The following is a 24657-nucleotide window of genomic DNA, read 5'->3' on the forward strand; positions in this document are numbered from 1 at the left end:
TTTGCGAAAAGTATTCAATTATTTTTGCTATTTGGTCGGGTAAATGTCAGATTTGTGACATTTTCTGATATGATATTCAGATTCTACGTTGATAATAATGCATATAGAACCCTCTTGCTATTGTGTCAAAATTGCGAAACCGATAGCAAAAATATCTCGCAATATCAAAATTGAGATATTGAGTGAAAAAAAAAAAAAAAAAAAAAAAAAAAAAAAAAAAAAGGTAGTGGGGCTTCCAGGCACTTCGTGCCTTCTAGCCCTGAAGATGTTTAGGAGAAATGAAGTTCTTATATACGGGTCTTCCAGGAGCTTTTCACAAATTATATATGTTTTTCATGTTTTGTCAAGATTTCATCGTAAAGACTTTGTCAAGATTTCATCGTAAAGACTTTGTCAAGATTTCATCGTAAAGACTTTGTCAAAACTTCATCGTAAAGACTTTGTCAAAACTTCATCGTAAAATCAGACAAAAATAATGTTTAGGGTAGAAGGTTAGATATAACCTCTTTTCTAACCTCTTTTCTACCCTCTTGAATTTGTCAAGACTTCTTCGTAAATGTTTTGTCAAGACTTCTTCGTAAATGTTTTGTCAAGACTTCTTCGTAAATGTTTTGTCAAGACTTCTTCGTAAATGTTTTGTCAAGACTTCTTCGTAAATGTTTTGTCAAGACTTCTTCGTAAAATCAGACAAAAATAATGTTTAGGGTAGAAGGTTAGATATAACCTCTTTTCTAACCTCTTTTCTACCCTCTTGAATTTTCATGAAATTTACACCAAAAATATACTACTAGGGTCATTTACGAAGAAATCTCAACAAAGTCTTTACGATGAAATCTCAACAAAACATAGACAAGAAAGTTCATGAGAAATTAGATGAAGAAGTCTTGACAAAGTCTTTACGAAGAAATTCATGAAAATTCAAGAGGGTAGAAAAGAGGTTAGAAAAGAGGTTATATCTAACCTTCTACCCTAAAATATATTTTTGGGTCATTTACACTCATTTACGAAGAAATCTCAACAAAGTCTTTACGAAGAAGTCACAATAAAACATCTGTCACTTTTCGGGTAAAAACATTTTTATTATTATATATAAATGAATTTTACAAAACCACCGTTACCCTTCTTTGGAAATAAGAGTAGATGTAAAGATATTCTATTGAGAGAACTTAAGAAACTACCGAATGGTCTAACATTTGTAGATTTGTTCGGTGGAAGTTTCTATATATCCCATCTGTGCCATACAATATTCCCAGACTCAAAGATTATATGCAATGACTTCGACAACTATATGAACCGTCTCAAACATATACCAGACACAAACAAAATATTGAGTGAGTTGAAAGAAAAGATACCTATAGGTAAGATGGAACGTATACCATTAGATAAGAAAAATACTGTCAGAGAGGTTTTGAAAAAAGCAGAATATATAGACTGGGATAGTATATCTGCTAGACTATTATATAGTGGTGCTATAAGAGTTCATGACATTGAAACACTTATGTCAAAAGTTTTATATCTTAACTATACAAATGTTTTCAAAGAGGACATAGAAAAATATATTGAGGGTATAGAGTTTGTGAGATGTCATTGGACAGATTTGTATGAAAAATATAAAGACAAGGAAAATGTTTTCTTTATAGTAGACCCGCCGTTCTATAACACATGGGATTTTCAATACCAAGTAGACTGGACTTTGAGAGACTCTTTAGAAACTTTAGACGTTTTACATAACCATCCATGCTTTTACTTTACATCCGATAAAAGTGGTTTGGAAAGTGTCATGAGATGGTTAGAGGACATACATGACTATGAGTTTAGATACGATAAGATAGAATATGAGAGAGGTCCTATAAACTGGAGAAAGTGTCATAACAAAGAAATTTTACTAGTAAGTAAATGTGGTTTGAAATAGGACTACTTGTTTTAGGTTTTTTCCATTGTGTCATTTATTTATTTGACGTGGCAGAAAAGTACAGAGAATATGAAGATGAACCAATGCCTGCAAATGTTCAGTATATGTACTCGTAAGAGATATTTTTATCTAATATTAAATGGACGCACAGAACTTAGCGAATGCACAGCAACCTGGACAACCAAACCCAGAGAATATTCCAAATGAAGTTAGAATACAAACTGCAATGGCAAACTATGGTCAAGTGCCAACAGATGTACAAATGCAAACTGCATGTCAAATGACGCTGCGTTAGGTTTGCCCACCATGGTATGCAAATATGAGATGGAAAGAGTTTTATACAAACCCTGAAGTGGGATATAAACAACTTTATGCAGATGACGCGAACACAGGAGTTGACCCAGAATATTTTTCTACCAGAGGAGAAACAGAATGTATGAGCTCCAGTTAAAGAATGCTATGGAACTCAACAGGAAACGTAAGAGACTAGGCGGACATTAGATTTTTACATATAGTAAAATGGGTTTCTTTGGAAGAATAGGAAACTTCTTTCGAAATGTTGGAAGAGGTATATGGAATGGAATAAAATCTGTCGGAAGAGGAATTTGGAACGAGTCAAAAATATTGGTAAAAGAGTAGGTCAGTTTGTTGGTATTATACCTAAAGACCCTGAACCAGAAGAACAAGCTCCTGTTATACAACAGCCTGAACCTGCACCACAGTCTAGTTGGCAACCAAATCCAACACCTCAACCGTATTAAAAAATTATATTTTTACCGTTCGATAGTAGTTGTATATGAAACTAAGTTCTAAGTAAAACGCATGGTATAATGGAACTATTCTCTTTCTTCCATCTTGTAAACCATACTTGAAAGTCTGAAATACTTCCACTTGGTGGTTCATATAGCTTTGTAGGTTTTTCGTAAAGTCATTTGCCAAGCATAAAAAGAGTTTTGTGCACCAGAAAATGAAGCATGAACTATAATAGCAGCTGGGTCGAAAACATCTTTAAATAAATATGGTTCATCTCTTGCATATCGACTGTAAATATTTGCTAAAGGAAGTTCGACTTTCTGATTTAACATTCTTTGCAAATAATACCATGACATTGCAGTGAATTCTGTATATATTTGTTCGTCTTTCTTTGATTGTCTTCGTAGATTTGAAATGACACTTGTGAATTTTGTTTGTCATATACAATTCTCACATAAAGTGTGCTCTCGGTGCATATTCATCAGCATATTTTGCATAACATGAATTTATTTTATCTTCTATATTTTTAACGCAGTCTGTAGAGAAGATGAAAGGTCAACTTGTATTAGCTCAATTTCTTCCCACATTTTTCGTTTCCCTTCAGATATATAATCTATATGAAACCTTACAATAAATGGAAAACTTTTATCTTCTACAGACACAAACTTCATTCTACGAAAGCCAATAGCTTTTGTGACAGATGGGTCTCTTAGCCATCTTAATGGGTAGTCAAAACGATAGCCTTCATGCTTTACGGTCTCTGTCTCAAACTTTTGACCGACATTAGTAAAAAGTTCATCTAATGGTTTAGTTGTAGCAACTCTTGAATTTTCTTTTTCTATTGGAAGCATATTTTATCTAGAATAAAAATGTCGAAAGAAACAGCGTCTATGAGAGAAATACAACACAACCGACAACTCATTTTGCAAGCTCTAAATAAGAACACAACAAACTTTTCAAACTATTCTAAGATATCTGAGTCATTGAAAGAAGGAAACTTAAAACTGACGATAAACCCAATGACAGATGAGTTTCTGTTTCAAGACAGTAAGAACCATACTGTTTGTATAAATCCAACAAAAAGAACTTTAAACGAGAAACCTATAGATGAACTTCTTTTGAAAGCAGATATTGACAAAAAGCTGACAAAGAGTATGTAGATGCAACAAGAGACTATATTCTCGCATGGACAGATAGAACATACCCACAAAAACACCATACACATAACATCTATGACGTAGATGAACTACCAGCAATGTTAGATGACAAAGCGGATAAAACATATGTTGACAATAAAATGTCAAGTGAAGTGACAAGAGCTGACAAAGAATATTCTAAAAAGACTCATACACATACCATTGCAAATATTACAAACTTACAAGAAACCTTAAACAGGAAAAGTGACGTTGGACATACACACGATTTCTTCGCAACTGTTGGTATAAAATATTGAAGGAACGGTTGAAGAAACTGGTGGGGATGTATTAAATTGGAAACCTCCTAACTTTCCACAAGGTTTAACATCGGATGAAGACATAACAACGATGAGATACATTAGATGTAGAAATGTCTATGTCATGGAGGATGAAAACAAAGTTAAATTCACTGCTCAAGATTTATATGATAAAAAAGCTGACAAAACAGAGCTTCAAACGTTAAAGACAGAAATACTTCAAACAGTATATCCTATAGGTTCTATTTACACGTCAATGAACTCTACCAGACCAGAAGTAGTACTTTTTTGGAACTTGGACTCAAATAGTCGACAGGTTTTTGTATTGTGCAAACTCTTCAAAGGAAACAGGTGGAAGTAAAACGATTTCAGGTGCAAATTTACCTGCGCACAGTCACTACAAGTTTAAGTACATCTGAAGCAGGTTTGCATAGTCATAGATTTTGGGATTGGTCAGGAATGACAAAAGGTAAAGGATATGATGTTAAAGAGGACGTTAAGTTTGCTATAAATTGTTACTGGAGTAACACTGAGGTAGGAGGAACCATACACATCGCGTTTCAGGATATACGCAAACAACGGGACAAAGTAAAGACTACATGCCACCTTACATGACAGTTTACGCATGGTATAGAAATGCTTAGTCGTCATTTTCAACTTCTTTAGCATATTCGTCAGGAGTTGTCTTATATTTGTTAGGAACTGTCTTTGAAAGTATACCACCTTGAACTTTGACAAGTTTGAAACGAGGTCTGACAATAGTAGTTTTATCTTCTGCTTGCAGTCTGTACATTTTGCCATGTTTGCCTAAAACTTCATAATATTCTCTTGTATACTTTCTTCTATTTTTACGAACACGAATGTGAGTACCTGTCGAGTTCCCATTGTTGTCATAGTCAATAGTATTTTCATATGGGTCGCGTTTAGGTATTTCTATTTTTACTTTGTCACCTTTCTTAAGTTTGAAGCCTGGCATTCTTTCTTGTTTGTCTCTTTTGACTAAACTATTAAATATATAGTCTTTCTCTAAGTCAGGGTTGTTTTTCATTTCTTCGGGGGAGTGGTTTCCCAAACCTTTTTGTTTACGGCTATTGTAAATATTTAAAACTTGTCTCATCTTTGCCATGGAAATGTCTATATTTGTCGTCATATGACATTTCATTTGCTTCACCACCTTGTGGTTGTTTAAGTCTCTTAAGATTTTTATACAACTGTCAATGACACCAAGAGCAGAATGGTTTTGGTCGACAATGAAATATTGGTTTACATTTTTTGAACGCAGATAGTTTTTAATATCGTCTGATTTGAAAGAACTTTCACAGTCAGATGTCAGTTTTGTTGGATGGTATTTGTCAACGAATATTGTCAAAGCAGTTTTCACATCTAAAATATTTTTGGACTGTAATGGTATGGCTTCACAGTATCTTGTGTTTTGACCGACAAATATTAGCCAGTATGGTGGTCCATCTTCTCTATACCTCGGAATGTTTTCCAAGATATCCATAAACCAAGCATTTGGTGTTGAACTAAAGATTTTTATCATGAGTGCTTTCTTTGTCGCTTTAGAAACATAGGGGTCCTTGTTTGGATTCGTCATTTTTTACCCTATAAGAAATGGGTTTATTTGGCGCATTAGCAGGAGTTGCATCCAGATTTTTGCCCGCAGTGGGAACAATAGCCAGAGGTGCATTTGGAATTGGAAGGAAGATTTTGAGTACATTAGGTATACTAAAGAGAAAGCACAACCTATTATACAAACTGTACAGAAAGGTTGGGAGGTAGCACGAGATGCAGCAAATCTTATTCCAAATCCTGAAACAAGAGGAAAAGTTCAAGGATGGATGGACAATGTAGGAAGACAAGCAGGAAACTACTATAACAAAGCAAATGACTACTATAACCAAGCAGGGCACTATATGGACCAAGGTGAAAGATTCTTTAACAGAGGATATAACCATGCACAACAATGGGTAAACAACAACCAACCGCAACCGCCTCAAACGTGGGGAATGTAAATTTTTTACTGAGATGAAATGAACAATACAGCATTGAGACAAATGGGTTCAAGATGGATTTGTCGACTTCCAGCAGTTACACAACCACGTGTTTGTCAAGTTCTTCCTATACCTCAGGAAGTTTTAGACCGACTTAAAAAACCTAAACAACCAGTTGAAAACAAACCAAACTAAAATTTTTTTACTGAGATGAAATGACCGAAGAAGTTGAAACGGTAGATTTGACACCACAAACAAAAAGTTCAGAACCATTGTCAAAACCTGTCAAAGAACTTACAGATGAAGAGAAAAATTCAATAATAGAAAGTGCCAGGTCTGGAAATACAAACCCTAACTACAAAGTCACTTTTCATAGAAATGGAACGGCTAGTATCTCAAAAAAGAAACAGACTCTCACAAATAAAATATTGAAGTCTGAAGGAGCTTTCGAGACAACAGATGGAAAAGTTTACTTCACTGACCAACAGTTCATTATAGAACATCTCATTGACTTAGAGTCGAAATATTCTAAACTTTACAACAAACACAAAAAGTTGAAAGGAAAACAAAAACAAATGGCATATGATATTTATGAAGATGTTGACGACACAACCATACCTGCAAGTGAGGTAAAGTCAGAGGAACCGAAAAGTGACGAAAAACCGATAGAAGAAGAAAACCAAAAACTGAAGATAAAACCAAAACCAAAGTTTAGTTTCCAAACTAAACCAAGTCAACCTTCATTAGCTGGTATGGGTTGGCGTCAAAGACTTATGGCAGCAGGCGGTTATGTAAAGTAAAGAAAAAAATATTTTTTTATTTTTATAAAAATGCCCCCGTATAGAATGGATAGAAATCTGCTAGAATAAAAGCAGAGTTAGAAAGATATGGTTGGAGAGTTTCGAAGAAGTTTAAATATAGGAAGGGAAGACCCATAAAAGTCTATGACAAATTGTCTGGTCTTCGCTACGAAATGGATTTGGAAACAGCACGTGCAAATTATCCAAACAGACTAGAGAGGTTAGAAGAAGAACGTCTTATGGACATGCCTTTCGATGTTAGTGAGCCTCAAGTTGAAGGACACGACGGCTTTGCCAGATTCTACTGGAAACATGACGAACAATTGCATCCTTTGAGAAGGAAAAAAGGAAAAGGTGAAGACGCACATGCTCCCATGGAAAGAACAAGATATGCATATGAAAAGTACGTGAAGTTAGAAGTCAAATTACATCTGGTCGAACCTTTACAGTAAACTTTGACGAAGGAAAGAACAAAGAAGGCTTCATGGGAGTACTTGCTGCCATACAAGACGGAAATAAGAAAGGATACAATCTCAGACTACCGTAACAGATTTGGACGGTCACATTTACTATGCACATGGCAATGTCACAACAGCCGCACAACTTCTTGACGCTTTCAAGACTACAAAGAGAGAACAAATGGTTGACTCCGACTCAGACATTTTGAATGCAATTGAAGGAATTGCAAGTGTAAAATTTGAATGGTACCAACCTAACCCTCAAGCAGTCAGACAACATGCTGGATACTTCCCGTTCATAAATAAGTCTGACATTGACTTGACAAGGTATGGAATTTACAATTCAATTGAAACAATTGTCAATGAACCTTGTATTCTTACATGTCTCAGGAACTCTGGTCTTGTTACAGAAGAGAAGATGAAGTATCTTGAGTCATGTGTGAAGACAAGGTACATTCTCAGAGGTCAATTGGCAAAAATTGCACCGTTGGCAAATGTCAATATCCGAGTCAACATACCTACAGCTAAAGGTTCTTCACATGACGACTATGTTGTTGACAAAGACTTACCATGGTTGAAGATTGTAATTGTCCACAACCACTTCATGTTGAACGAAAGTCTTATTGTTCGGAAAAGGCAAGTGCAACATTGTCAGAGCTGTAAATTCTTTTCGAGAAAGGTTTGTTGGAACCAATTCCAGATGACAAGCTGACAGAAACTTTTGTACCAAAAGACGAAACAAACTTTTCATTGTTAGCAAGACCAAAAGTTGTTCCAGACAAAGTTCTAGTACAAAAGAAGTACACAATTCCAAAAGGAGTTGGATTGTTCGGATACCAACCTGAACCAGAAGAACTTCCAATGAGGTTGCAAGAACTTCAAGATGCTATAAACAAACTTCCATTGAGACATCCAATTGACGTCAAATTGTATTGGAGAGCATCTGAGTTAGGTCAGAAGGTTTTATATGAAACAGGTTGCTTCGACGATGTTTATGAGATAACAGGAGAAGTTTCTCAGAAGATAAGAGACTCACTTGAATTTCCACAAACTGGACCAATTGGTTGCGACAAGTTCGACTCAGATGAAAAGATATACTATGTCGACCTTAACGCTGCACATGAGGTTTGTCCAATATATCCCGACTGGAATTCCAAACGAAGACGGTGAGTTCCCAGGAAGGAACTATACAGTTGGAAAAGTCATACAACAACTGTATGATATTAGGAAAGCTTCAAACCCCAAACTTGCAATGACACTCAAATTGCTTATGAATTCGACATGGGGATATTCCATTAAGAAACCTCAAGAGATGAAGAGTAAACATTATGAGAAGGTCGACAACTTTGTTGAAAGGTTTTCTCCTTTTGTTTTGAAGTACGAATTCACTCAAGGTCAAAGTGGCTTAGTAACCACATTAAAACCTATTGTCGAACATTGGTCTTACCCTCAGTTCGCAAAGGCAGTCCTTGACAACTACAACAAATTCTTCTCCGAAGTCAAATCCAAAGTGAAGGTTTACTATGAGAACATTGACGCACTCATGACGAACGAAGAAGGCTATAACAAACTCATTGAAATGGGAATGGTCGGTGAAAAGATGGGTCAATTCAAATTGGACAAAATTTTCACCGAAGTTCATGTCCTCTCCAAGCGTAAGTACTGGGGCATACTTGAAGACGGCACAGAAATAAAACATTGCATGAAGTAAAAAATTTTTATTCGAATTTGAATCGGACAGGTCGAGTTACACCATTCTTGGTCTCAAACTCATATATAACCTGTTTGTTGTATTTTCGTCGACTATGACACGAGACACGAACATTGACCAAACGGACAAAAAGTGTCATTTCAGATGGTCCGCAGCCAATCGCATTCGAGCACTTCGAAGAAGCCTTACGTTCCAAGGGAGAGGGTGTCTGGTGCAAGGCAGAGGTCATGAAACTCTACGAGCAGTACATCCTCAATGCCTGGGAGGACAAATCGTCCTTGGATTGGCAATTCTACCAACTCCTCTGGGACGACCTCCTACGCAACTGGGATGACGAAAGAGTCCAATTCAGAGGTCAGGAACTACTTGTCCAAATTATCCTTAATTTAAGCCGCTTACGCAACTAAAAACCTAAATTTACTCGGGGTTTCCCCCTAAAATAAAATTTTTTTACTCTTAGAACCACTCGAGGTTCTCCTTACGGTTGTTGAGCTTGTCACCGTCAATGTGTCTGACCTTCGTCTTCTTGTTTGGATTTGGAACCCATTGAATTGCGACAAGCTTGCCCATGGAAATTGAACCGCGATTCCGAAGGGTAAGGTTCAAGTGTCCCAAGTTGTTGAGGACTGGGGTAAGAACCTTGCCTGTCTCCCTGTTGCGGATTTGGTATGGGTAGGGTTGGGAAATTTCATAACCGTCATCCGCAACAAGGGTTGCCCAAACTTCCTCTTCTTCGTGTTTCTCTTCTTCCTCTTCCTCTTCTTCGTGTTTCTCTTCTTCCTCGACAATTCCTTCTTCAATTTGGTACTCACGAATTACGGTGTTGGAGGTTCTGTCCTTTCCGAGTACCTTCCAGATGGCGTCTATCTCTTCGAAGAAACGGTAGATGAGTCTGGCAAGGTCTCGGTTTTCTCTCTCGTAAATGCGCAAGGTTTCCGTCAAATCATTCAGGCATTTCTCATTGGAAGCTTGGTTCATGAGGACATCGGCTTTGAGCTTGGTCATCTCTTCCATAAGACTACTTTGGAGAGTCTTAACGGTGTTTGTCAGATGAGCTTTCAAATTCAAAATTTGAATTTGAACTGGGCGCTTGTCTGGCAACATTGAAAGGACATCTGCCATTGTGTTCGGCTTCGGTGCTTGTTCGGACATCGAAAAAATGAAGTGGTTTGAGAATGACGGTTTTACTTCAAAAAGCTTGTTATGACGGTTATGTCATACAACAAGTTTAAAATAATATCTTGTTCTTCTTCTGAACGTTTGTTGTCTCTTCCGATAAAAGTTTCGAACATGAGAACCAAAAAACGTTTTTTGAGATTGCGGAAGAGTTCAGGCAAACGTTCATATTCTGGATATGTTGGGAGCAGTTCAAAACATCTGAGCTGACTTTCGGACAAAATTGGGACAATGTCAGAAAATTCATCTTTGGTCGGACTGCTTGAAGGTAAGTCCCTTACATGTAAGTAGCTCTGGTAAAGTCTTCTCATTTCTGCTAACTTTTGGAGTATAGCTTCGTAGTTTAGAAGTTTCAATTTTAATTGTCTTATTCCACTCTTTACTTCTAAACGGTAACTATCCATGAGGTCAAGAGTAGCTTTGGTAGCTTTAAGTGGAGCTATCTGTTCCTTGACTTGTGCAATTTTGGTTGCAATTGTGGTTTGAGCTCCTTCAAGTTCGCCGTCTATGTCGTTCTCAACGCCTTCAACCATGGCTTGAAACTCTTCATCGGTCCATTGAGATTGGTGTGGGACGAATTTAACTTGCTTCATTCAAAAAATGAAAAAAATGTTTTTACTCAAAGCGTGCCATGTATATGGCTATAAGAAACTTACCAGAAGGCTTCTTCTTCACATGAGTCTTTGGCAACTTGAGTGTTGGTGTTGGAGTTGGGTCTGGAATTTCAATTCTCTCTCGAGCGCAACAACAGATGTCAGAATAACATTCCCCACTGTCTTTCTTGCCACCATAAATTGTGTATTGACCGAACTTGCATTTGCAGGAAGACCGGTCAATACAAGGTTCACAGTTGACATATGTGTACACATACCTGTTGAGTACGAGTGTGAGTAAAAACATAAAAAAGTGAAGTTAAAATGAGATGTTTACTGTAAAGGTACGATGTCGCCCTCTGTGTTTATGAAGAACGCCCGACCCGAGAAGTGTAAGAGTCCTCTGAGAATTTGGGCAATTCGTACAGTTGGGTTCTCTCTGTTTGGAAGTAGTATCCAAGGACGCTTGGCAAAGAACTTCAAGAGGACTTCTTTCTTCATCTCTTTTATGTCGTCGAAAGGAGTGTTTTCTGGTATTTGCAGGACAATTCCAGTGTCAATTTCAATTTTAAGCGCACTTCTTCCAGACACCCAGCCTGCAATGGTCTTGTTTGACTTCAGATGGCTCAGGTAGTTCCTAACTAGCTCATTTATCTCTATAAGGTAGATTGCCTCATCTGCTGGGTCTATGTCGGTCATTGTTTCAAGACGAGTCTTTTACTTTTTCAAGACGAGTCTTTTACTTTTTCAAGACGAGTCTTTTACTTTTTCAAGACGAGTCTTTTACTTTTTCAAGACAAGTCTTTTACTTTTTCAAGACGAGTCTTTTACTTTTTCAAGACAAGTCTTTTACTTTTTCAAGACAAGTCTTTTACTTTTTCAAGACAAGACCCGTTATTTTTCAAGAAATTTTTGGTGTAAAGTTCTCAAATTTGAGAACAGTGGTCTTGATTTCAGACGATACCCGTACTTTTTCAAGACAAGTCTTTCACTTTTTCAAGACAAGTCTTTTACTTTTTCAAGACAAGTCTTTTACTTTTTCAAGACAAGTCTTTTACTTTTTCAAGACAAGTCTTTTACTTTTTCAAGACAAGTCTTTTACTTTTTCAAGACAAGTCTTTTACTTTTTCAAGACAAGTCTTTTACTTTTTCAAGACAAGTCTTTTATTGTTTCAAGACAAGTCTTTTACTTTTTCAAGACAAGTCTTTTATTGTTTCAAGACAATGTCCGACGTACCACCAACCGAGCCCATTCCCAAGCCAGAAGAACCTAAAGCACCAGCCCCTGCACCTCAGCAACCTCAGTTCCAGCAAGTACCTCCGTATTACTACCAATTTCCACCTCAAGGTTACTACCCACCACAAGGCTTCCCGAACTACCCTCCTCAGCCTATGCCTTACTGCCCTAACCCTTGGATGTTCATGTCAAACCCTCCACCCCAATTCCAATTCCAATCTCAATCCAAGAGAGACCAAGAGTTCGAGGAAGGTCTGAACCGTTTACGCAAAGAGTATGCCACAGCCCCTATGGAAGACGACAGGCTTTCAGTCTCTTCCCTCAAATCGACCGATTCGACTCGTACCACAGATTCGGTTCGTGACCGTGAAGACTACCTCAAGCAGTCTGAGAGACTCTTCATCTTACAGCCATTTACAGTTGGAGCTCTCAAGAACATGCGCAATTACGAAGGTCAGACACCAGCTGGAGACCGCAAAACAGACGTACTCGCAAGAGCAGTCCAACTGGTCAAGACAAAGACTGAGATAGTCGACTTCATTCTTGCAGCTTGCCCATACAAGTAAAAAAATAAACAATTACGAGTTAAACTTTTTACTCTTTCTTTTCTGAGTTGTTTAGAGCTGGTTTCTCTTGTAGAAACCTTTCGTACTCTTCCATGGTCATGTAATTGCGAATTTGGTACGCAATTCCAGGTTCGTTGTTTTTGAACCTTACGTATGTAACGCTTCCATCTTCCTCAGGGAAGTAAGCTGCTAACATCTGACCAAGTTTTCTCGGTGACTCGGAGCTCATTAAAAATGTCACTTTTTAAACGTTAAGTTTTTAGTCTTATTTTACCCTTTGTTTGTCAAGGTAGTATTGGAGTGCAATTTCTCCAAATTCTCTGTGTCGGAGTTCTTCAGCATTTTCCAAGGTGTACCTGGAGAACTCAAAGAAGTTGTCAAGAACATACTGCCATTGCTGCTCTTCTGAGTTCGTCGTATTTGGAAGTGTTGCACCTTCGAGTCTTCGGACATGAAAAAAATTACACTTTTTCTATTAAACCGTTTACAATTTGAATTTTGTTGCTGAATTCGGGCAAAATATATTTTAGGGTAGAAGGTTAGATATAACCTCTTTTCTAACCTCTTTTCTACCCTCATGAATTTTCATGAATTTTATACAGAAAATGCTTGTTTTGAGGTCGAGCCACTTTTGGCTCCACCGTATTCTTTCAACCAAAACTCATGAATTCGGCAAAAATATATTTTAGGGTAGAAGGTTAGATATAACCTCTTTTCTAACCTCTTTTCTACCCTCTTGAATTTGTCATGAGTTTTCCCGAAATAAAAAATAAAGTTGGTTTTTTTAAAAAAATATTTTTTATTTTTATTGTAAGAACATGTTAGCAACAACAGCACCAAACTCGTTAGTCATGAACCCAACTTCAATGTTAGTAGAGATGAAAAGCTTCATTCCTTCTTCATATACTTTCGAAACAAAAATCCAGAAGATAAAGCAAGAACTTTTAACAAGTAATTTAGACTGTAGTGCGAAAGATGAAACAAATGAACAGTATCTTTATGAAATGCAGGATATTATTGACCATTTACCCAAATTGCCTGAAATCCAACAACAAAAGCTTACTATTCCAGAATTCGATGAAATAGAAGTCAAAGCAACTGACTCAGTAGAAATAAAGAAGTTCATACGAAAGGTTAACTATGAGTTTCTTGGATTTCATTGCAACCACAAAGTCATGGACAAAGATTGCGACATGGTATATAAGAACATCTCTGACATATATAAATCTGAAGAGTTTAAGACCTACGACAACTTTGTTTCGTTAGTTGCTGAATGTGTATGGCAGATAAGAGATAAAGATAGAAGAGGTAAGATATGGAATGAACAGATAAAACCCGCAACTTTTGAGTTAAAGAGAGCAATTGACGCCTTAGTCATACTAGCAGGTAAGATTTCAATGTACAATGCTAAAATGAACCCGCAATGTTCAAAATGTAAAGCAGCAATGAGGAATATAACTACTCCGTCAAAGAGATAGAACGTATGCGAAACGACTATGCAGACTTAAAGAAAGAAGTAGAGAAACCAGCAGAAGATAAAATGGACATGTTGACATTTCTGAACAAAAACTATCCAACAGCTGACGATTTCCTTCTTTCAGATGTCAAGAAGAAATATAAAGAAACATTCGGCATAGTTAAAACATTCGATGTACTGACAGAAGAAATAGAAGCTACGAAATTGTTTAGAATTTCACGAATTCACAATGTTTACCATGTAAAACGCTTATAAAATAACTGGGGTAGAAAAGAGGTTAGAAAACAGGTTATATCTACCCTTCTACCCTAAAATATATTTTTATTGAATTCTGAGTAAAATTCTGAGTAAAATGACATAAGATTGCTTCTCTCGGAAAACCGAGAAGGAGATTCCGTATGAAAATCGTGAAGAACAGCGAGTAGGGAAGAAACCCTGGTCGCCAAAACTCATGAAAACAGTGAAAAATAACAGAGTATTTTGACAACTTCAAACAAGCAGAGTAAATGAACCATTTATTTTTCAAGCTTGACTTTTTACAATTTGAACTTTGTTCGCGTAGATGTGAATTCTGAAAGAAGTATGAGGGTCTTGTATGACTTTGTACTTCTCCCATAGTTCATGTCTGTCAAACTTACCTGCCATGGACTCTTTCATAAGTTCCATGAAATCGTCTTCGGACAATCCAGGGAAAAGTATGATATCAGTAAGTATTCTTTTAACATCCTTACTTAAACTCTTTGCTGTCTGTACACAAATGACAACTGAGATGTTAAAGTGCCTAAGTTTCTTAAGAATTCGACACATGTCTTGTTCTCTGTTCTTTAACAAAGGATGAGAGGCGAAATCATCTAAGATAAGAAGACATCTGTGAGGGTAAGTCTTCCAATCGTAAGATTGCAATTTCTTCGAAATGTATTCTATCTCTTTCTGTTTGTTTCTGAAGTGTTTCTTCTCTAATATTCTCTGCATTTCCTCATTTGGGTCTTTAAACTTCGAATTTATATACTCATTTATAGCATTGTACTTCAAAACTCTTCTTTGGTACTTCTTTATCCAATCTAACAACTCAGAGTCTTTTATACATACTAACTTAGACTTCTTTATAATATCTTTGAACGAATTGACGGTTTGGTCAAATTGACCAGAAGTACTACAAATGACAACTAACTCATAGAATGGGTTCTTCTCATCTAGTTCTTGTTGTTGTGCAGCCATTTTAAGATAAGTGAAAGTCTTGCCCGACCCAGGTGGTGCGATTAGACCTGTTATACCATTCTGAGCAAATAAGAACTTGTCATGTATGGGTTTTATCTGAGCATTTTCCAACTTCCTCTTGTTCTTCTTCAAAACATTCTCAAATTTCTTGTCAATGTCAGCAAACTTTTTTTCTAACATATTTTTAGAAAAATTAAAATTTTTATCTTTTAGAAAATGTCTAGCGATTTCGCTATCTATATTCGAGACAAGCTTTTCGACTCTAAAACTTCTGTCGACCAAAAATCTTACATAGTGTAAACAAGAAAGGTGAATTTGTTCTAAAGTTCTGTTTCTGGGAATATGACAAGAACCATAAAACATTACAAAGAGCAGTCTTAAAATTTGTCAATGACAGACTTGTTGACAGAGATGACGCCGATTGGAAAGATGAAGTCCAACAAAAGTTCTTAGAATGCAAAGAAGGCACATGCGCTGTTCTTGAAGATGAAATAGAAAACAGAATAGATGAGCTATTAAAGGACAAAGAACTTTTACATAAATATGGTTCTGAGAAATTTGACATAACTCCACCAGAGAAGAAGAAGAAGAGAGAAAAGAAAGAAAAGAAAGTAGAAGAAGAGAAGAAAGAACCTGAACCAGTTCCAGAGAGGTGAGATATGACATGTAAAAATAAAATTTTATTTTTAGAACATTTCTGGGTCAATGTCAATGTTCTCTTCCTCTTTAGGAGCAAACACTGGCTTAGACTCTAAAATCTTTTTACCCAATTTACCTTGAACTTCAACTATCTTAGACTCATAATATTCATAGTCGTCTGCTTTCTTTGGTTCATAAGGTATAACAAGTTTGTATGCTTTGCCTTCTTTAAGGTTTGAGAACCTTCTGTCAAAATTTTCTTTGACTGCTAACAAACCTTCTATGTCTAAGTCTTCAAATTTCGCACCATTTTTAGTCACAATAGCAAACTTAACTGGTTCGATGTTCCAAACTTTGTCAAATGTAGACTTTTCAAAATGGTAGAAGTAAACATTCAAATATATGAATGGGTCTAGTTCTTCTTTAAGTCCTGACATATATTTGTTGACTGAAATATATTTCGTCATCTTTTCTATCGGATAAAAAAATATTTTTTTAAAATTTACTCAGAAAAAATTTTCTTTGTATATACGCCATTCTGAACATCTAAAAGATTTTTGACATTTGCCAAGAATGTTCGTTTAGACGCTGCCATATAACCATATTCTTGACAATATTGTTTATATTCATCGTACAATGACCTTTCATCTAAACACTCAAAGTTAGTCTCATCTATAAACAGTTCATATACACTCTTGTTTGCTTCTAACAATGTTTGTCTTTCTTCGGTATGTGGAATTTGTCTTGGATTGAACTTTGAAATATCTAATGTCATGAAATATGAGAACAAGTGGTTGTAAAAGTTAGGTGTCAAAGTTTCTGCTAAGTCGTCAAAATATTCTGTATCTTGCATATGAGAATCTGACGTTCTGACAACTACATATCTTCTGTCAGAACTTTCTAACTTCATCGGAACAACATTGTTTGAAAACCATGACGAAGTTTGCAACATTTTCACAAACTCTTTGGTCTCTATACTTTCTTTCAACAACTCCAACTTTGTCTGTTATAAGACTCTTCAAAGCATCTGAGTTTAAAACCTTTGTTGTATCTATACTTTGAAGTTCTACATACTATAAGTTTCATATTCTCTATATGAAGAGTTAAATTTACCGCAGATGTTTTCTAAGTTTGTCATATTCGGGTTCGAATAGCCCTCTAACAGTTTGCATAAGATATCTGTAAAGAAAGTGTTCTTACCAGTTCCTTGTTTTCCAATTATAATGATAGCAGTTTCTTATAGCACTTGGATGTTGTAAGATGTTTGCAAACCAACATAAGATATACTCATAGACTCTTTCGTTTCCATTGCATATAATTTCTTTGACATGGTCTAACCAAGCTTCTATAACATTTTCTTTCCATTCTACTTGTTCGTATTTATATCCAGTGAAGATAGAATAGAAGTTTGGAGATGGTGTATAGAACTTTATACCACGAACTGAAAATCTTCTAACTTTGACAATAAGATATCCCAAGCATCTAACATCTTCATGCCAACTTGTACAACTTTTATTTTTCTTAAGTTTCTGTCTACATTCTTGTTCTGAAACTATGGTTGCTCTTGGTTTGTTAAAGACAACATCCCATTCTTTCATACAAACATTCTGGGCAGAGTCAACATAAATGACTAAACGTTTCAAATTCTCGACTGCTTTGTTATAGTCTCTAAATGGACACATATTTCTGAACGCTTGGAAGTCATAAAAATCTGAAACGTCTATTCTGTACATTTTTATAAAAATAAAAAAAATATTTTTTTTTATTCTTGACTTTGTTGTTTGCATTTGTTCCATTTGTTGCATTTGTTGTTCTGAGCTTATTTGTTGTTGAAGTTGTTCTTGTAGTACAATACTTTCACCAGTTGCATCTTCCAATTCGAAACTTTCTGCCGTCATTGACAAATACATAGGACATAAAAAGTTTTACAGGAACAAAGTTTCGTCAACTAAGGTTAATTTATGTTTGCTAAAGTGTTTGAGTTTACTAAAGCTGAAAACTCTGCATTCGAATGAACAATAGGCAAACCAGCAGAGAAAGTGTTGTTTATACGCATGAGTATCTTTTGGTCATAGTAGTTTCTGTCGACATTCGAATAACACTTTGAACCTAAGTTTGAAACAATATATAAGATTGGTGTACTTAAAGTCAATGGAACAGACATTCCTTGTATGACACCTTTTCCTGTTATAGGAAACTGTTGTAGTAAAAACCAGATATAAGTTTTGTATTATAGCTCATATCGTTTATAGTAAACTCAGTCGGACATCCAAACATAATGAAACCTGCTCTAGTTGCAGCACATGTTACATCCGTCCTTAAAGTATTAATAAGTCAACAAAACCTGTTGGTGGTATATCTGAGTAAGTATCTTCAAAAAGTATTTTTTACCATTCACAACAACAAAGTCTTCTGGTGTCAAAAGAGCAAAACAGGCTTTAGTCGTCATCGTGTTTAAGGTCAGTTTACAATATCGTCCTTGAGGACTTTGTAAGTTTGTTGTTATAGAATTATATGACTCAGGGTTTTTAGTCGTAATAGTATAAACCACTATGTCTTTGCCATTTACTTAGCAAGTAAATTTTAATGAAATGTTGTGGTCGTCAAATATTTTTATGACGTCTGGGAAACTATATTTTAAGTTCAACGTTTCACCTCCTTTCATAACGTATATCTTGTCAATGACATTATATGAAACACCACAGCAACTAACGTCGGGTTTATTTCTTTGATGTTTATATCGTCTGCCTCTGTCAAAAGTTTCAATAGTTCTTTCAAAATTTCATGAGGTGCAATGACATATGAGTTCACTTTTACAGGGTTGTGTTCGACCAAGTTTAACATTATACCCAAAGCCTGACAAATCTTCTCCTGAGTTTTTAAGTTTGTCTTTAAGTTGTTGGTAGTCATTTCGAATATCTGCAACAGAACTTAAGTCTCTGCTAACTTCAGGGTATGTTGGTTGTTCTTTTACAGGAACTATTGTTATACCATCTTCGTCTTCGTATGGTTTCCCCACTTCAACATCTCTTTCTTTGACATTGACAACAACACTTTGACTGTTTGTTTGAGTTGGTGAATTTAACTTCACATCTGCCACCGCCATTAAACCTTTTGAAACACTTACGCTTCTATTTTTCGGAAATGACATTTTACTTAGAATAAAAAGATGGACGTATTCGAGTATCTCTTCGAATTGAAGCAGAACAAAGTTTACACACACAAACAATACAAATACATTGACAGAATAGTTCTTTACACAAACAATGGAAAATGTTATAGAATAGCAGTCTTTGCTGAACCAAAATATTTTCATAAAGCAAAGAAAGTTGGTATAACTGAAATGGTGAAAGTTCTTGAAGCAGACAAAAATATAACAACAAAACTGACCGATATTTCTAAAGGTAAGTTTATAATACAATTTTATGTCAAAACTGGCGTACTGTCAATATTTGACGGAGAGAAGTCAGTTCAAGAACAACTTACTGACCTGCTGCCAAAATCTGCTCGATGGAAGCTGTCGTTATGCCAATCTGAGGAGCCCCAGCAGGTTTCATCGAACGAATCTTCAAAAGAGCATCTTCCGTGAAAAGTGCTATTGGTTTTGTAAACTTTTTGCTTTCAATTCATTTGGACCGTCTCTGTCACCAGTATATTGTATTTGAACTGTACCAACAGTTGAAATACCACCCATAAAGTCTTCTGAGTCAGCAAATGGAATGCCAAGCCAAAAGTTTGAACGGTCTCCATTTGTATATTGAGTGTTTTGAGCTCCTGTATGGGTCCATACTTTCACATATGGCATAATAGAACTTTGCATTTCAGGGTTAATGGTTGTTGTGAAGTTGTTGTTAAAGTTCATAGCATCTAATGTCAAGTTGTATGACCTCATATCCTCAACTGTAGAATATTCTTCTCTTGGATAATATTTGCCATCTATGTTTATATGATATTTAATACCAGGGTTGTAGAAGCAAGAATAGTCATTTATAGTTCGTCTGAAAAGAACAAACATAGTATCTGCATGTTTCATTGCAGTTGTTAAAGCAATATCTGTTCTTGCACCTGGGTCAGCACTTTGGTTTCCAACTTCACCTGCAAAGTCTTTGACAGATATTTGGTGTATAGGGAACATAAGTGAACTGCAATATATTTGGCAGCTAAAGCATTTGAAATATCTGGGTCCAACATATAGACTGCAAGTCTGCTTTCTATTCTCTTGCATTCAAACTTTTCGCATGTGAACTTAACTGGGTCCCAAGCATCTCCAGCAGCATTGAAATAATAGTTTACTTCAGTGTTGAGGTTTGAGAAACCAAAGTCTAAGTCAACTTTGTTTTTGCAAAAGTCGGCGAATGACATTTTTATTTGTTCCCACTACTTCTGTAAGAGTGAATGGGTCTTGTGTTGGTGCAATGACTAAGTTATTTTTGCTTGGAGTAAGTTCGATAGAAATTTTTCCTGCCCAGTTTGGCAAGTATCTTAAAAACCTGAAGATGAGGAAAGATGACAAAGGAACTCTAAGTTTCAATTTTACTTTGGTTACTGCTGCTGCAGTTTGTCCAGAAAGGTTAACATAAACTCCTGGAACGTTAGGGTCAAGTCTTCTTATTTTCTCAATAGTTGCATACTGGTCTGTTTGTTCTCTAGCTTGTGGTTGTACTGAGTTTCTCAAAGCGAACCATTCATAGTTTGCCCATGTTACTGTTTGAACTAAGTCAGAGTTAGAATATATCTTATATCCCATGAAAACTTCTGGAGCATATTGGTATCCGACATAGAAAATTCCATTGCAACCTTTCTTGTCAGACAACTTGGCAGAAGGTTTTATTTCAATGTCTTGTTCCACGTATAAGAAAGAGTTGTCAATAGAAATTATATGAAACCTGTCGCAAGCAATATCTACTGTTGTTGAAGAACCTTCTCCAAACTCACCTACGTTTCCATAAGAAACAGCAGTTGTATATTCGTAAGTTCCAGGAACTATTTCTGACCTTCTAATGGCATTGTCGCATTCGTTATACCATTCGGAAACATTTCCATTCATGGCATCCAAAACTGTTGGCGTTATATTCTGAGCGGCGTACATTTCATATGAGTAAAAATATAGAATAGTTGGATTTATATGTCATAATAGAACCCACGTGGACCAAGCTTTACTTTCTTCCTGACTGAGTTTTTAACTCTTCTTTTTCCTTCATTGCCCTCTGCTTGAAGTTGTTGCATCTTTGCATTATGTTCATCTAGTATGTTGCAAATTTCCCATGTCCTTTTTGCCTTTTGGCTCTGGTCGCCCATCTCAGGTAACCTATATCCTAGAAAGAGTTTGTCATAGTCTGTATTTGAGTCTTCGCGTATTGTTTGCATGACTCTTTCCTGAGTTTCTGGTTCAAGCTCTTCAAACAGTGCCTGTCCATATGGAATAAGCTCGTTTCCAAATATATGTTTTTGTAGCCATTCTGGTTTTCTTTCCATGTTACCAACTATATCTTTTGTGAATGGGAAAGCTTTTACCCAATCTTTCAGTCTTGCGTCGTTTATTTCTGTAGTTGGTTTTATTTTGTCAAGGAACATGTTTTTCAATACTAACATTTCATTTGGTACTGTCCATTTGAGTTTTCTTAAATATTCATCCCTTCTCGATTCATCGTCTGCAAAGTAAGTTTTTATGACATTTTGTAAACTTTCGTTTGCAAGGTCATGTACAATAGGTTCTCTTCCTTCTCTCTCCCTAACTTTCTTTCTAAACTCTTCACCAAATATACCATCTCTATGGTTCTGTGTAGTTCTTTGAGATAAATGTTCTAGAACGTCAGGTGTTATATTTCCATCAGCCATGTTCATTTCATACTGGTCCAAAATATCTGCATGTTTCATATCTTTCAATGGCATTAAAGCCGCGCTTAAAATACCAGCTATATCTTGTTCACCATTGACTTCCATTGCGTCTACAACTTCTTGGAATTGTGGTTGTAAGTTTATGAACCACCTATCCGGGTTAGCTTTATGACCCCATCTCATTGTAGTTCCATCGTCTGCAGAAACAAAAGTAGGTTTGTTTCCATCTTGGTTAGGTTCTGAATGAACTTTAAACAATGTTTCATTTCTATATGTTTTCTTGAAATTTAACCTTTTATCTTCACCGAGTTCATCCGAAGATTGAACGTTAAATGCTCGTAAGTAAAAAGGGTTGTTGTATTTGTGTACATTTTTTTTCAGTTCTTCCATTCTATGCTGGATATTTTCATCTGGTGTTGGAGTCTTTTGTATGTCGGCAAACATTTTTCGATATTCTTCTACTATGTCAGCCGAATCTTTCTTAGACTCTTGGAAAGATTCCATATTCACCTCATACTCTTGTTGAGGGTCAAGATTTTTCGGCTGTTCCAAATCTTCATCTAGTTCTGTGAAGTTAGTTTCCAAAGGAAGGACTTGTTCGTTTCCTTCAGGCTCTTCTAGCTGTTGTTGCTGAACTATTTCTTCCATGTCTGGTTGTATCTGAACTTCTTCCTGTGGAGTTTCTTGTACCTCATCTGCTGGCATTTCATATATTCCGAGACCGTTTTCAACAATTTCCCTATCTACGTCATCCGCATTCATAAGCTTTTGTTCTTTCGTTCCGTCTCTATTTTTTACGCGTTTCATGACGAAAGTTGAATTGTCATTTAGCTCTGACATCAAATATCTCGGAGTAAATTCATCCATGTCATTTGGATGATATGCTATTAAATCATATCCCTTAGCGAGCTTGTATTTTCCAGGTTTGAGATTATATCCGTTTTGGTGCTGAGCCATAAAGCTAAATAGGTTCGGGTCAGTATTTCCATCCTTGAACTTTCCAATAGCTTCTTTATATCTGTCACTAAAGTCAACAGTATCTGGGAAACCACACTCTTCTTAAGCATTTTTAAGAATTCTTGGTTTCCTTGTTCTCTACTTCTTTTATGTCCTTGCTCTGTTTGTGGTTGTTGTTGTGCAGGGTTTTGAACTGTTGGTTGTTGTGTTGGTTGCTGTGCAGTGTTTTGAACTGTTGGTTGTTGTGTTGGTTGTGGAGGTGGTTGTTGTGTTGGTTTTGGTGCATGCCTGTGTCTGTGTCCATGTGACGATGTAAATGTTTTTAGGTAGTCCTGGTGCAGGTGCTTCTCTTGGAGGGTTTGGTGGTATATAAGTTCCACCAGCTGGCACATATGTTCCATCTGCAGCGTAATGTCCTACCTGACTTTTCGTTCTTAAGAAAGCATTTACTAGGTCTGTTTTGGTCTGTTGTAACTCTTTTTCTTGACTTTCCACAACAGTTGCTCTAACGGCGTCATAGGCACTTTGAACTGCCTGTCTCGTTGCTGCATCTGTTATTTTCGTCATATTTTGTGCTACTTCTCTTAACTCTTTGTCGAAACCTTCAGACTTCAGTTTCTTTCCAGATGAGAAGTCGTTCACTTGTTTCACCTTACTATGAAGAGCTTCGAAGGCGTTCTTAAAGTCAGCATTTGTTAAAGCTTCATTTGAACTATCTTCATCCGCTTGTATTTTTGTCCTTATTGACCCTATGAGTTGGGCTGCTTTAGCGTTGGCTTGGGCATCTAACCAGTCATTGTTGGCTTTTATATATTCTGCGCTTTTCATTGCCTTTTGCATAGCCGCGTCGTTATTTTTACTTTCTTGTGCTAAGTTTTCATACTGTACGGTTTGGTTTTGCAACTGTAAAAGTTTTTCTGCCTTTACATTTGCTTCAACTTCTTTTTTATACTCATCGCTATCCATATATGTCTTCAGGGCTTTTGTTTTATCTCTTCATCTTTCAGTACTTTATATTGAGTAGTATGGTTTTTCAAATTTATGACATCTTGTTCCATTTTTGCTACTTCTGCTGCTTTTTCTGACACTTTTTTCGCATATTCCTCTGTACTTAGTTCTTTCAGTTGTTCTTCTTTCTTCTTTTTCTCTACGTTTAACTCATTGAGTTTCTTTGTGTGTCTGTCATATTCTAGTTTCTTTTCGTTTTCACTTATTTGTTTCTGTATGTCTATGTTTGACTTTTTGACATCTGTTATTTGATTTTTGAGTGAACTCAAATTCATTTGACTTTGAGGTTATAGGCTGTTCCGTCTGCAGCTCCACCATAGCCTGCCATTTTCGCTAAAAGTCCCGCTCTTAAACCTCCACTCTGTGCACCAACAACTCGGTTTAAAAGCATAGGATTGCTTGACATTTGTTGCAACATAGTGGGGTCATTCAGCATTTGTTGTTGCAACTGTTGTTGTGGTGTCAGTTTTACTATTGGATGTTTCAATGCTCTCTTCCTCTTACGTATATTCTTACGTAGCTTACGTGGCATTTTAAGTGAAGTTAAAAAGCGGTTTTTGACAGATGTTTTATTGTGACTTCTTCGTAAAGACTTTGTTGAGATTTCTTCGTAAATGAGTGTAAATGACCCAAAAATATATTTTAGGGTAGAAGGTTAGATATAACCTCTTTTCTAACCTCTTTTCTACCCTCTTGAATTTTCATGAATTTCTTCGTAAAGACTTTGTTAAGACTTCTTCGTAAAGACTTTGTTGAGACTTCTTCGTAAAGACTTTGTCAAGACTTCATCGTAAAGACTTTGTTGAGATTTCTTCGTAAATGACCCTAGTAGTATATTTTTGGTGTAAATTTCATGAAAATTCAAGA

General features: G+C 36.2%; 15 protein-coding genes and 4 pseudogenes across 19 annotated transcripts, besides 1 other annotated feature; 9 read left to right on the plus strand and 10 right to left on the minus strand.

Annotated features, from left to right (window-relative positions):
• Positions 1–192: 192 nt before the first annotated feature.
• Positions 193–24657: part of a mobile genetic element that runs on past the window's edge.
• Positions 1094–1912, plus strand: TVAGG3_0908940 (phage tail repeat-like family; the record flags this gene model as incomplete). Its single annotated transcript, XM_051251709.1, has 1 exon — positions 1094–1912. The coding sequence occupies one exon, from the start codon at positions 1094–1096 to the stop codon at positions 1910–1912; it is 819 nt and encodes a 272-aa protein (XP_051077283.1).
• TVAGG3_0908950 (uncharacterized protein) lies at positions 4759–5049 on the minus strand (the record flags this gene model as incomplete). The annotated part of the gene is made up of 1 exon (XM_051251710.1): positions 4759–5049. A coding segment is annotated over one exon (291 nt), but the record flags the coding sequence as incomplete, so codon positions are not given.
• Positions 6152–6307, plus strand: TVAGG3_0908960 (uncharacterized protein; the record flags this gene model as incomplete). Its single annotated transcript, XM_051251711.1, has 1 exon — positions 6152–6307. One exon carries the CDS (start codon positions 6152–6154, stop codon positions 6305–6307), a length of 156 nt encoding a protein of 51 aa, XP_051077285.1.
• TVAGG3_0908970 (uncharacterized protein) lies at positions 6328–6795 on the plus strand (the record flags this gene model as incomplete). Its single annotated transcript, XM_051251712.1, has 1 exon — positions 6328–6795. A coding segment is annotated over one exon (468 nt), but the record flags the coding sequence as incomplete, so codon positions are not given.
• On the plus strand, positions 6958–8117 carry TVAGG3_0908980 (annotated as a pseudogene). The gene has a single exon. A coding segment is annotated over exon 1 (1160 nt).
• On the plus strand, positions 8914–9081 carry TVAGG3_0908990 (DNA/RNA polymerases family; the record flags this gene model as incomplete). The annotated part of the gene is made up of 1 exon (XM_051251713.1): positions 8914–9081. One exon carries the CDS (start codon positions 8914–8916, stop codon positions 9079–9081), a length of 168 nt encoding a protein of 55 aa, XP_051077287.1.
• Positions 9226–9488, plus strand: TVAGG3_0909000 (annotated as a pseudogene). Its single transcript has one exon. A coding segment is annotated over exon 1 (263 nt).
• TVAGG3_0909010 (MazG nucleotide pyrophosphohydrolase domain-containing protein) lies at positions 9538–10233 on the minus strand (the record flags this gene model as incomplete). The annotated part of the gene is made up of 1 exon (XM_051251714.1): positions 9538–10233. The coding sequence occupies one exon, from the start codon at positions 10231–10233 to the stop codon at positions 9538–9540; it is 696 nt and encodes a 231-aa protein (XP_051077288.1).
• TVAGG3_0909020 (uncharacterized protein) lies at positions 10540–10850 on the minus strand (the record flags this gene model as incomplete). Its single annotated transcript, XM_051251715.1, has 1 exon — positions 10540–10850. A coding segment is annotated over one exon (311 nt), but the record flags the coding sequence as incomplete, so codon positions are not given.
• TVAGG3_0909030 (uncharacterized protein) lies at positions 12075–12653 on the plus strand (the record flags this gene model as incomplete). Its single annotated transcript, XM_051251716.1, has 1 exon — positions 12075–12653. The coding sequence occupies one exon, from the start codon at positions 12075–12077 to the stop codon at positions 12651–12653; it is 579 nt and encodes a 192-aa protein (XP_051077290.1).
• TVAGG3_0909040 (uncharacterized protein) lies at positions 12682–12882 on the minus strand (the record flags this gene model as incomplete). The annotated part of the gene is made up of 1 exon (XM_051251717.1): positions 12682–12882. The coding sequence occupies one exon, from the start codon at positions 12880–12882 to the stop codon at positions 12682–12684; it is 201 nt and encodes a 66-aa protein (XP_051077291.1).
• TVAGG3_0909050 (organellar and viral DNA polymerase type B) lies at positions 14137–14385 on the plus strand (the record flags this gene model as incomplete). Its single annotated transcript, XM_051251718.1, has 1 exon — positions 14137–14385. One exon carries the CDS (start codon positions 14137–14139, stop codon positions 14383–14385), a length of 249 nt encoding a protein of 82 aa, XP_051077292.1.
• Positions 14653–15528, minus strand: TVAGG3_0909060 (protein of unknown function, DUF4106 family; the record flags this gene model as incomplete). The annotated part of the gene is made up of 1 exon (XM_051251719.1): positions 14653–15528. One exon carries the CDS (start codon positions 15526–15528, stop codon positions 14653–14655), a length of 876 nt encoding a protein of 291 aa, XP_051077293.1.
• Positions 16035–16424, minus strand: TVAGG3_0909070 (protein of unknown function, DUF4108 family; the record flags this gene model as incomplete). Its single annotated transcript, XM_051251720.1, has 1 exon — positions 16035–16424. The coding sequence occupies one exon, from the start codon at positions 16422–16424 to the stop codon at positions 16035–16037; it is 390 nt and encodes a 129-aa protein (XP_051077294.1).
• Positions 19157–19576, plus strand: TVAGG3_0909080 (uncharacterized protein; the record flags this gene model as incomplete). Its single annotated transcript, XM_051251721.1, has 1 exon — positions 19157–19576. One exon carries the CDS (start codon positions 19157–19159, stop codon positions 19574–19576), a length of 420 nt encoding a protein of 139 aa, XP_051077295.1.
• On the minus strand, positions 20559–21076 carry TVAGG3_0909090 (uncharacterized protein; the record flags this gene model as incomplete). Its single annotated transcript, XM_051251722.1, has 1 exon — positions 20559–21076. A coding segment is annotated over one exon (518 nt), but the record flags the coding sequence as incomplete, so codon positions are not given.
• On the minus strand, positions 21109–21774 carry TVAGG3_0909100 (protein of unknown function, DUF4106 family; the record flags this gene model as incomplete). Its single annotated transcript, XM_051251723.1, has 1 exon — positions 21109–21774. A coding segment is annotated over one exon (666 nt), but the record flags the coding sequence as incomplete, so codon positions are not given.
• TVAGG3_0909110 lies at positions 22071–22892 on the minus strand (annotated as a pseudogene). The gene has a single exon. A coding segment is annotated over exon 1 (822 nt).
• On the minus strand, positions 22930–23215 carry TVAGG3_0909120 (annotated as a pseudogene). The gene has a single exon. A coding segment is annotated over exon 1 (286 nt).

Source organism: Trichomonas vaginalis, chromosome I (assembly GCF_026262505.1).
Source record: "Trichomonas vaginalis G3 chromosome I, whole genome shotgun sequence".
In the NCBI taxonomy this organism is placed as follows: Eukaryota; Parabasalia; order Trichomonadida; family Trichomonadidae; genus Trichomonas; species Trichomonas vaginalis.